The sequence below is a fragment of the Tenrec ecaudatus genome, chromosome 2, assembly GCF_050624435.1.
Source record: "Tenrec ecaudatus isolate mTenEca1 chromosome 2, mTenEca1.hap1, whole genome shotgun sequence".
NCBI classification, from domain to species: Eukaryota; Metazoa; Chordata; class Mammalia; order Afrosoricida; family Tenrecidae; genus Tenrec; species Tenrec ecaudatus.
Genome location: NC_134531.1, coordinates 183,027,761 through 183,040,227, shown reverse-complemented (window position 1 = coordinate 183,040,227; position 12,467 = coordinate 183,027,761). Strand labels below are relative to the sequence as shown.

At 49.3% G+C, this 12,467-nt stretch overlaps 1 protein-coding gene across 1 annotated transcript in view; it reads right to left on the bottom strand.

Annotated features, from left to right (window-relative positions):
• The window catches only part of DOCK2 (dedicator of cytokinesis 2), a 522,265-nt gene extending 511,265 nt beyond the window's left edge, over positions 1-11,000 (bottom strand). Inside the window, exons 1-3 of the mRNA XM_075542723.1 lie at positions 10,864-11,000; positions 10,518-10,717; positions 7,922-8,005 (exon numbers count right to left, since the gene is read on the bottom strand). Of these exons, the coding sequence (XP_075398838.1) occupies positions 7,922-8,005; positions 10,518-10,717; positions 10,864-11,000 (421 nt within the window). The remainder of the gene's footprint in view (positions 1-7,921; positions 8,006-10,517; positions 10,718-10,863) is intronic.
• Positions 11,001-12,467: the final 1,467 nt, after the last annotated feature.

The following is a 12,467-nucleotide window of genomic DNA, read 5'->3' as shown; positions in this document are numbered from 1 at the left end:
TCTCCCAACACAACGGCTGGAGCCAAAGTGGGTGAACAAATAAATGTGGTGAAGAAAGCGGATGGTGCCCGGCTATCAAAAGAGATAGTGACTGGGGTCTTAAAGGCTTGAAGATAAACAAGCGGCCATCTAGCTCAGAAGCAACAAAGTCCACATGGAAGAACACACCAGCCTATGTGATCGAGTGGTCCCAAAGGGATCAGTTACCAGGCATCAAAGAACAAAAAATCATATCATTGACTGCACACCTCCATGATAGGATCGCTGAAGACAAATGGGTGCATAAGCAAATGTGGTGAAGAAAGCTGATGGTGCCCGGCTATCAAAAGAGATAGTGTCTGGGGTCTTAAAGGCTTGAAGGTGAACAAGCGGCCATCTAGCTCAGAAGCAAATAAGCCTACATGGAAGAAGCACACCGGCCAGTGCGATCACGAGGTGCCCAAGGGACCAGGTATAAGGCATCATGCAAAAAAAAAAGATATAAGTGTGTGTATGTATGTGTATATATGTGTATATGTATATATGTATGTGTATATATGTATATATATATATATCATATTAAATGAAGGGGGAAGTGCAGAGTGGAGACCCAAGGCCCAAGTGTCGGCCAATGGAGATCCCCTCATAGAGGGGTTTAGGAGAGGAGATGGGTTAATTAGGATGTGAGGTAGTATCGATGAAGAACACAGCTTTCCCCCAGATCCTGGATGCTTCCTCCCCCCAACTACCATGATCCGAATTCTACCTTGCAGGGCTGGATAGGACAGAGGTGTACACTGGTACATATGAGGGTTGGAGGTACAGGGAATCCAGGGTGGATGATACCTTCAGGACCAAGGGTGTGAGGGATGATGCTGGGAGAGTGGAGGGTGAGTGGGTTGGAAAGGGGGAACTGATTACAAGGATCCACATGTGACCTCTTCCCTGGGAGAGGGACAGCAGAGAAGGGGGGAAGGGAGACTCCGGATAGGGCAAGATATGACAAAATAACGAGGTATAAATTACCAAGGGCATATGAGGGAGGGGGGAATGGGGAGGGAGGGGGGTGGAAAAAAGAGGACCTGATGCAAGGGGCTTAAGTGGAGAGCAAATGCCTTGAGAATGATTGGGGCAGGGAATGTATGGATGTGCTTTATACAATTGATGTATGTATATGTATGGATTGTGGTAAGAGTTGTTTGAGTCCCTAATAAAATGTAAAAGAAGAAAAGAGAAAAAAATGATTAGGGCAAAGACTGTACAGATGTGCTTTATACAATTGATGTATGTATATGTATGAACTGTGTAAAGAATTGTATCAGCCCCAATAAATTGTTAAAATAAAAAAATTAAAAAAAAAAAAAAGAAATGTGTCTGGCTCCTTTATTTTACGCTCTCTTCTGTTTCTCATATTCGTTATGCCTTTACTGTAATCTTTATATATAATAGCCATACAATTGTGCCTACAGGCCATGATATTTGTGAAGGGCTGGTTACCCTGACACAAAGCCTGTGAAGTGCAAGTCTACTTTGTAACACATGAATGCACCACAAGGGGAAATTGACTCTCTAGCAAGAACGGTCTGAACACCTCGAGTTTTCCGTGAACTATTCTTTTTTTTTTTTTTTGCATGTGTGCCCCCCGCCCCCCACCATAAGGGAAGAGTCAAAGAGGCGTGAACTATTCTTATCCTTATATGCCCACCCCTCATACAAGTGACATGATTGGGTTACAAAAATCAAGCTATTATGCAAAAATCAGCGTTACACAATGGACCACACCAGGTCACAAAATGGCGCATGATTATATCACTGCATTATGTAACTGACACATTTCATCACAGCATAATGACCAGATCACTGAGAATCATGGTTGAGCCAAGTTGACACCTAACCTTGATCATTGCAGTACCCATACATCACCTCACACCTCGGCATTGTTGGTTATGCACAAAGTAATTGCATAGTCAATTTTTAGGATTGCCATAAATGCAAAATGTCAGATAATGAGTTAGTCAACAAGTGAGGAGTAGGTGTAATAAAAAATTGATCAAAATATTTGAGCTCTGTTGAATAGGAAGGAACTCATGTATGTCTATGGTTACAGGCCAGCGTCCCTCCCTCCCCCCTACATTTATCCAGCTGAGTAAATTTAGTAGACAGACAAGGCAAGACAAATCTCATCAATCTTAGGTAACCAAAGGGTTACTATTTCTCAATCCATCTAGGCCATACATGTCTGCCAGTGTAGCTAAAATTCTATAGAAATAGGAAGGGTGAGAAAGAAAAGAAAATGATTAGGGCAAAGAATGTACAGATGTGCTTTATACAATTGATGTATGTATATGTATGGACTGTGATAAGAGTTGTATGAGCCCCTAATAAAACGTTTTAAAAAAAAAAAGAAATAGGAAGGGGGGCATGGAACTCACCAACACCTTCTAGGAGCCGCAAAACCAAACTCACTGTCACTGAGTCCATGGCGACCCTGTGGGCCAGGGTAGAACGGCCACCGCCAGTTCCCGAGACTGAGGTGTTCACGGGAGTAGAAAGCCCATTCCCATCTTTCTCCTCTGGAGCAGCTGGGAGTTTTGCATGGCTGACCTTGCGGTTAGTAACCCAGCACAGAACCACCACACCGCCAGGGCACAGGGCTGACTGGTAGTGGACTCTTTCATTGCATCCCCTCTCACTCCAACATGCCCAGGAAGCCAGGGGTGATGACCAAGTTGATAGATGAGAAAAATGCAAGTCTGTCTGCCCCTGATCAGCTTGTAGGCAGTGGAAACAGGGAAGAGCTCTCTATTGAAATTGCATGTTCTTTCCCACACAGGTTTTTTTTTCTATTTAAAAATTACTGATAAGTCCAGGAATAAAATAGGGGAGAATAAGAAAATTAATTAAGTTTTTATTTATTTATTTGAAAAGATCTTTTTAAGATAAAAAATTCAATTAAACCGGTCAGAAGTAACCATTTATTCAGAAGTAACTGTTTACTGCTCTGGTGGCACCATGGTTAAGGGCTCAGCTGCTAACCCACCCGGTGTCTCCAAGGGAAAATCTGAGGTCACGACGCAATTTTGATTCCTATCGGCCTATAGCATGGCGTCAGACTGTCCCATAAGTTTCCCCAGGCTGACCATCTGTAGGGAAGCAGACAGCCTCACCCTTCCCCCACGTCTGTGGGACAGAGACACACACGGTGCATTACTTCTGTAAATAGAAAGCCCTGTGGGTCACTTGCACTCAATCACGTGGGGCTGCTCTGACTCAGAATGGACTCACCACATCTAGCAACAAGAACGTCTGGGAAAATTCACCTGCAGCCTCGAGGCAGTGTTGTTTGGGGTCAAACTGATATGGACCATTATAAAGAATCCGTACTAAACCAGGACAAGAAACAAGTTTCAACAATCACCCTAAATCCCATTGCCCGAGGAAAAAGAAAAGCACTCCAATCAGCATTTCCTTTCTATGGATTGGCCTAGCAGATCAGATAGACAAGTAGATAAAATATTATTTTTAAAATATCCTCATAAAAATAAGCACCCAGTGAAGTGACTATGTGAATAAAAATGTCAAATTTAATCACTGCTGCACTGAGCAGAGGAATGAGGAATCAACGTGAAATTGAAGGAAATGATGAACTTCAAGTGCAGGTTTCTTCATCACAAGTAAGATTTCCTAAAAAACTCCTCTCAAATAAGTATAGTTTAAAAACGCATTAAATGATTAGAGTGGCTATGTTTTGTCAATTACATGCTTCCTTTAAAAATAATATTAATTTGGCCGTGAAAGTGCTGTCATGAAGTGAATCTACTCAGTTCCAGCCTCCGCCTAGCGCCTCAATTTTATTGGATTTTTTATATTGTTCAGATTCTTAATAATATGATTCTTTTGAGTAGCCATAAGCATCATAATTTTAACAACACTTTTAAAATGGATTGGAAGGGACGGCAGGCTTGCTGCTATTGTCTTTGGTCACAGCGTTTTGGTTTCTGTTTTGTTGCTGTGTTGTTGAGTGTGTTGCTGAGTGCGCTGAGTTGGTTTCCACGCAGAGCAACCCTGCGTACAACAGAAAGTTCTGCATGCTTTGCTTTGATGCCTCTTAGGTGGCAGGCTTTTACTTCTCCAATAGTTCCCTAGCAGAATTTTATGGACATACCCGTATTCTTTTGAGAACGCCATTTTGACTTATTTTGACTAACATTGTAACTTTCCCCTTTTTTTTTTATTGCCAGAGTAAACATCTTTTTGTTTGGTTTGGTTTTTCTTTCTCATCATCATCATCCTCAGAAGAGCCGCATCCAACCCCCGCCCCCTCAGCCCCAGCCATAAAGCAGATGAAAGTGGACCTGGTTTCATACCCTCTACACCTCCCTCTCCTGCACCTATCCCAGGTCCGCTCACCGCCTCTGCCTCAAACTCACTGCCATCTGTCAGTGCTGACTCAGCGAACACCCTGTGGGTTGCTGAGACTGCAGCTGTTGACGGTAGGAGAAAGCCCAGTCGTTCCCCCGTGGAGCTCTTGGTGGTCTGGAACTGCTGACCATGCGGATTGCAGCCCAGTGCATAACCACTACACCACCAGGGTTTGTGTTGTCATTAAATTGATTCCTACTCATGATGAGTCCACGTGTCAGAGTGGGACTGTGCACCAGAGCGTCTGTTTTCTTTTCATTTTAGGGGTATTGAATTCCTAATTTTAAAGACTGCCCATGTGTACGAAATAGAGACAGAATGAAGCACACATCAGGTCATGGTTGGGTATGAACTGAGGTCTTAATCTTTCTTTCTTTTTTTTTTTTAACCAGGGGCTTTCCATTGGCTGGGTTTTCAGGTGTAGATCACCAGGCCTTTATTCTGAGAAACCTCTAAGTAGACTTGAACCCTTGACCTTTCAGTTAGCAGTTGAGTGTCCTTCACCATCAGGAACTCCCACAGAAACTTCTCTCCAACTCTGTGCCATCGAGTCCATGTCAACTGAGGGCAACCCTCTCGGGCAGGGTGGAACTGAGCCTGGGGATTTCCAAGTCTGTGACTCTTTAGGGGCACAGTAAGCTCCGTCTTTCTTCTGAGGAGCCACCGGAGGTTTCCAACTTCTGGGTACCCAACACCTGACCACTATGCCACCTGGGCTCCTGGGAAAAGCTTGGCCCTCCCTACAGTAAGGCTGACAATGCTGTGTGTGCAACGTAAGTATGCCTGCTACTCCCTAACAGTTTCCAAGCCTGTTCTTCAGCTATCCAGAATCATTCTAACACACTCCTGGACACGGCATTTTCAAGGTACTCATGAAGCGGAATGCATTACCAAATTAAAGTGCCCCAGCTCCTTCCAGAAAGATGTTGCAGCTGCTTGTTACCAGACAGCACGATGACAGTCTAATTAAAAAAGAATTACAAATGCAAAACCAGAACCAAAGAACAAGATTGGAGACGAGGAGGCTAATCCCCGGGTTGGATCAGCCAGTGCAGTCCTTCTGGAGAAGGCCATCGAGACCCGGCAAGGGGAACAGAAAGACTGACCCCGCCGGCACTGTGTGTTGGTGAGTTTACTGCCCTGCAGAGCTCTCACCAGGAGATCTGCTTGTAATGAAGAAAATACTCTTCTATCCTTCACAAGGTAGGGCAACGAAAATCGTGACCAACGCTGTTCCACAGTCTTGGCAGAGCTGGGGTAGGAGAGGAAATGTGGGTGTGGGCACAAGAACAATGTCCATGAGTTCTCAATATGCCCCCACACAAGTCATTGCTCCACCTTGAGCATCAGTATTCTCAACTGCCAATGAGAGGTCTCGTCCCTGTTTCTCAGGATGAGCATTCAAGGAGCAGAGATCACAAAACTGCGGAGGGCTTGCGTGTCACGGTGACGCCAGAAATTATGCCACCGCATTTTATCTTAGTTTTCACTTTTCGCGGTGAATTAGGTGAAGGTTTACAGAGCAGGTCAGCAGAATCAGCAATTCACACACCTTCTGCCACATTTCATTCACTGCAATCCCCTCACCTGCAGTATTTTAAATACCACCTGGCTCACCCATGGCAGACAGGTTCCTGCAGAACTTCCAGACTAAGACAGACTACCAAAAAAATGCTTCCAGAAATTAAACAAGGACAATCTCATGGATCACAGAGAACATCCGGCTCCCTGGCTTTGGAAACAGTTGCTGGAGGAAACATCATCCCAGCAAGGGCAAGGGAGACCCTTGGTGAGAGGGATTGGCTCATTCCCACAGCAATGGACTTGAACAAGCGTGTGACTGGGCGGAGGACACAGGGCTGGACCATCTTCCAATATGTTCTCATGAAGGTCACCACCTTCAGCATTGCCTCAAGGGTAGCTCTCTCTCCCTCCAGCCAGCACATGAGGGAGTTAGGAGAGTGGGGGACACCTACATTTTCATTCTTGGCCCCGTGGCTTGGCCAGTGCAGTTTGGGTATCTGTCTCTGAGTAGAAATGGGGCAGGGGGTTGGCATCACAGCTCTGGGTCTCTAAGAAAACATCTCTGCCCTCCACCGCCACCATCTCATTTGCTCTGCGGGTACAAAGATTTTAAAGGGGGCCTCTTTAGAGACCTGTGGGTGCTGCAGTGTCCAGTGTCTCCTCAGACAAAATTTAGAATAGAAACCACGCTAAAGCATAAAGGTAAAGAAGACCACGTGTTCATTGCCCCCACAATGAGTCTTTGTAATGCAGTCTTGAAATACCAAATTCCTTTCCTCCAAAAGGCCTTGTGGGTTAGTTGGTTGCTTTAGCGCATACATGTGTGCCCTGCCTACATCCATCTGCAGAGTGCTGCGGCCCAGTGGCCTGGGAAGTCGCCGACTCACCCCACGCTGGAGGAGCGAATGCCTGTCTTGTGGACTATGGTGAGGAGTAACTGGGGTACAGTGTCATACAGAACCCAGCACAGTCCTCATGTGTGGTAGGGACCCCAAGACAACAATTCCTATATCGGCAGCCTCCTTTCCTCCGGCTCCATGCTTCCCTTCCAGGGCCTCCTGAACAATAGCTCACATCTCTCCTGCCCGCCCTTATCCCAGGGAAGGAGCAGGACTCATCTGGTAAATCCCTGGTGGGGAAGTGACCCCTCTCTTCTTCCTTCTTCACTCTACCCCACCCTCCACCCCACCCCAGGAAGCACACCTGCTAGGAATTACAGGGGGAAGGTCTGTGGGGTCCAGTTAGGCCAGTGGGTGCTGGAAGAGTTGCCTGACTGTGACATATTAGCTAGTGCGTTTGACTCATATGCCCAAGCCAAGCTTCCAGAATCTATTTTCTTCACTGACATGGGTGAGATATTGATTTCAACCGAGTTTAAGGCCATTAGTCTTTATGCAGATTTTAAATCCCTCCTCTTCACCACTCCCAGTTGAACACCATTCTCCCAACAGACACAGAAGAAAGAGATGCTATTTCCCCCCAAGACAGGACTCCCAGATGGATGAGCACTCCTTTGTGCAGTGTGCAAACTACACAAAGGTACACAACAGTCCTCCCAGAATCACAGTTATAATGCACTGGCCCTTTCAAAGCCTCCAAGCCTACTCCCTGTCACTGAGTTGGCACAACGGATAGCCACCCCACGGACAGAGTAGAATGGCCCCTTTGAATTTCCGAGGTCGTAAATCGTTTCAAGTGCAGTGAGGCTCTGAGCCTTCGTGTGTTACAAGTCGGGGTACTAACCACAGGTCAGCAGTCTGAATCCACTGGCCACTCTGAAGGACAAGGATGAGAGCGTCTGCCTTGGAATCTCTAGGGAGCAGCTCTCTCTACCCTCTAGGGTTGCTCTGAGTTGGCAGGGGGTGCTTGGTAGCAGGGGGTTGGGTAGTCAGGTGTAGGTGCAGATGGGCCGCAGGTGGCATTGGGTGTGTACCGGTGGGTTCCCATCATCATCACCAAGGGCCCCCACCTCTGCGGGCAGTGGGCTGGGACTCACCTCCACAGGTCTCCTGTATCCGCACCACGTCTCCAATCTGCAGGGAGAGCTGGCGGGCACCATGGCCATGGAAGTTGTATATGGCTGTGAAGGAAAGGAGAGGCAAGCGGGTGAGAACACTGGATCCCCTGAACCCCTGCTACCTCGTCCTTGCACATGAGCACTGAAGGATCTCCCAGTCAAAACCGTCCCAGAAATCCACTGCCCGGCACAGGAGTCAACCCCAAACCCAGTCATGAGCACTCTCCTCTATTTTGATCTTTATTCGTTATAGTAGCAAACCCAAACCAATGCGGAAACCTACTGAAAACCTTATCCCAAATGCCAGCCTAGAGCCTACTCATTGACCAACCCTGATTCTCCCAAGTCCCAGTGTGAGGCCTCTACCCCAGCCTGCGACAGAGGGAGATAGATGACAGCATCTCCGCACTGCCTACTGTGTGTCAGGCAGGTGCTCAGCACACCTTCTCATTCTATCTCACCTGTACAGTTGAACTAGGATCCCATCAGAGAGACTAAGCGACGAGCCAGACCAGCGGGCTGGGAAGTAGCTGAAAGACTAGTATCCACATTCCATTTTTTAACCATTGGGATCGTCTGCCTGCTGCCCCACCCTCCCAGTGGCTCTATCCTGGGGACCCCCACCCAAATGCCCATCTCTCCATCACTCAAATGCCAGACCAGCAACCTGCAGCTACTAATGAAATCCAGCTGTGCCCTACCCTACTCTTATCAAATTAATTGTGTACCCCCTGATCCCCCACACCTGGGCTAACCACAAGTCCAGCAGGACAAACGAACAGCCGCCCCTCAGGAGACGATGTCGGGAAAAGTTACAATCTCAGAACCCCAGAGCACCGGTTCTCCTCTCTCCTACAGGGTTGCCCTGAGTCAGAGCTGACAGGTTGGCATTTAGTTCCTTTTGGGGCTGTCTGCTTCTTATGGCATACCTGTGGTTATAATCCCACTTGGAAATGGAGTTGCTTTGGGTTTTCTAGTAATGACGCCGTATTTGTATAAGCTGCGACATTAGCTAGATCACTCCTGGTTACACAAAGGGCAGACAGACATGGAGAGGCCTGCGTCTGGGAGCAGACAGGTGGCAGATGAAGCTTGCTGTGAGCCAGGGCGCCCTCGTGGGTACTGGCCAAGAAGCAGCGGACACCAGCTGAGTCTAAAGTTTAGATTCCAAGGCTCCAGAATTGTAAGAAAACAAAGGACTGTTGTTTGAAGCCTCTGGTTTGTGGAATCACGGTGGGATTACTGCTACTCCCGCAGTGCTGGGAGGCAGACACACCCACCGGAACCAGCCTTTGCTAGTTTGTTAATAAATGCCTCTTCTCAGCCTCCAGCTCCTGCAGGCCACACTGATCCCCGTTCCCCAATGGTTATCACCACCTGGAAGGTGCTCCACCGCCCCGGCTCCCTGGAAGTCCCTGGGGTGCAGGAGTGGCTCTGCGCAGCGCCACAAGTCTTGAGCAGGTGACTCCACCTTCACCTTTCAGAGAAGGAAGCTGAGGGTGGGAGAAGGGAGAAATGAACCAGCCTGGGCTTGGGACTCGGCCCCAGGCTTAAGCCCTGTGCCCATCAGCACACTGACCACATGCCGCATAGGCTTGCCTCTGCCTCATTGTCCTGCCTTAGCCAGCTCGCCCCTCAGCATGTCCCATGTCCTGAGCCTCCCTTCCACGACTCTGAACAAACCCCTCTGGGTTGATTATCCCTAGGAAGGACTTAGGATAGTGGTTCTCAGCCTTCCTAAGGCTGCGACCCTTTGTTACAGTTCCTCATGTGGTGGTGACCCCCCAACCATAACATTATGCTTGTTGCTACTTCATAACTGTACTTTTGCTACTGTTATGAATCAGGAGACCCCTGTGAAAGGGTCTTTTGACCCCCAAAGGAGTCGCGACCGACAGGTTGAAAACCACTGGCTTAGGAGAATGAATTCACTCCAGGCTGTGGAGGCGAGCAAAGTCACAAGCTACAGAAGTGGTTCCCAACATCAACAGAGGGGTCATGGCAAAGAAATCTGAGTTCAGCACCCACCTGGAGCGTAAACACGGGGCCCACAGAATGCTGCTTCTCTAAGTCTCCACTACCCTTCTCGGTTGTCTTCCCAACTAATTATGAGGTAAGTTTTATTTCCATTCTACAGAGGTGCAAACTCAGGGGCAGAGCATTTGATGAGGGTCTTCAAATATTTCCCCTTGGCCTCCGGGTCTGGGTTGGGACTCAAACCATGCCCTGAGCTCTGTCCACTCGCTGTCCCTCGCTTCATTTGCCTAGCAGGTGGTCCCCGACCCCAGCTTCCTGCTGCAGCCTTGCCACGGACTCTGAGCTGCTTTGGGGAAACCTACGGGCTGTTTAGTGTGAACCCCTACACCATTCACCCTTTTTACAAAGGCACTTCTGCGAGGATTCATAGGGATGGGACGTCTTCGTCCTGAGAGGCACTGGAGCTTGGTTATTAAGAACCTGGAACTCTAGAGTCAGGCGGATTGGGCTGTTGAACCCAGTCCTGCTGGTTACTAGCTCTGGCCTCCAGTCTGAGGTCTAGATGGTGAACACTGGCTTAAAGCGTTCAACCGCTCACCCGGAGGTCGGAGGTCTGCTTCCACCAAGGGGTGCCCCCAAACGAAGTCCTGGTGGTACATTGCCAGCCACCGACCACTGGAAACCTGATGCAGCACCGTCCTTGGGGTGACTGGGGTGGCCGTGAGCTGAAATATGCTCAGCAACGACCGGAGCTGATCCCATGTCCGGAGCCGCAGCAAGCACTGGTGCAGGCAGGCCCTGGCACAGGCCCCCAGCTAAGGGAGCGGTGGAGGCGAACGCCCAGTCTGCGACCTGCTTGCCAAGGCCCGCACCTGCGCGGGGCTGAGACCAGCAGAAGAGAGCCAAGGGAGCCAGTGGCAGCCTGCTTGAGCGAATGGCTTCACCTTCCCTGGCAGGGCTTCTCGGGAGCTCGGCGCCATGGGACGCTCACGGGGCACCTGTCTGTCGCTGAGGGCCCCACGGAGCGCTCAGTCCGGGGTCTGGTGCCGTTGTAGGTGCCCAGCAGTTGATGCTGGCCCATGGGGGCCCCCTGGGTGCAGACTAGAACTGTCCAGCAAGGTCCTCAGGACTGTGACCTTTCAGAGGCAGAGACAGCCAGTCCTGTCTTCCAGCGAAGCTCTGGGTGGGCTCCGAACACCACCCGTCAGCCAAGTGCTCACCCATTTGCACCGCCAAGCACTCCCTCAATAGAGAGCAGAGGCTATTCTTTTTATCACCATGGTGATGACTGCCTGCAGCAGCCATTCAGAACCACGCGCCTTCATCCGGAGGGCGCGGCATCTTTAACGTCTCGTCCTGCAGTTTGCAGCCAATGCTGCCGTCGGTCCACACCGAGTCAGATGAGTCTAGGGTCCTCACGGGACTCCGGAGCTCCTGTCCTCTGCATGAGCATGGTCTATTTCTTCATTCGTCCCACACTTGGCCTCGTTTCAGACCCTCTCCCGACACAGGCGGCTCACATTGGACACGCTCCAGTTTGCAGGTGCCTCGACTCTGCAGACTCTGCTCCCTGGTGCCGTCAGCTCTCAGGGAGGGGGCTGACCTGGGCTTTGCCACCAGGGGAGCCTGTGGGGTTGCAGAGCCAACGAAGGTTTCCATCAGAAGGAAACATCTACAACATCTGTTTGCCTCTGGAGGATCAGTAAACTAAGGGTGTTGATCAGCTCTCTGGAGGATGGTGCCAGGCGGTTTTATTCCCTGGCTTTCTCATCTGTGGCTTTCCTCAGAAATCCCTTCCCACCCCCTCTGCCCAGCTCCATCAGGTGAGAAGGTTCTAGCCAACAGGATTAAGAAGATGCCTTGTATTGGTCTTGCCACTTGGTGGTCCACTTGAAAGCTTATATTTGTTCCAAGAGTTCACCCATGAAAATGCTAGTAACTGGCATTGCTACGTAGTTTACAAATGTCTGTCTGTCTTTGCCTAAGGGGCTCAGATCTTACTGCTTCGTTTAGGGAAAAGCAGACATCGGTGACAAAGGAAGTGGCTTTGCATACCGGTACCAAATTCTGCTGAGTGCTCTAAATGACTAACAGGAAACGTTCAGCCAGGGCAGATTGCTTATCTCTGGTCCTCTGCTGGGCTCTTTCTGACCACTGAGAGAGCCCGTCCCAGCTTCCCCACTCCCTGCAGGGCCAATGAATGGCGGGAAAGGCAGAAAACAGGAGGACAAAGAATAAGCATAGATGTCTGACATCATAGCTCCCTCACCCTGCCACCCACCCCATCCGTCCTCAGAAGATTGACCAAGGGAAGAAGACTGCCCACAGTTCGACAGGGCTTCTGTCAGTCAAAGATGCCTAGCCCAGCTCCACCCTTCCCATAAGGTCTCCATGTTCTGATCAGACTGATGCAGTCTCCATGGAGGACCAGCTCCTCTCAGTCTCAGGATACTCTAGCCAGACCCAAGGGAGCAGTTGGTTAACAAGACACCCACTCAGACCAATGTACTGTGGCTCAGGTTCTCAAGGACCAGGGCCTTCTGCAGTC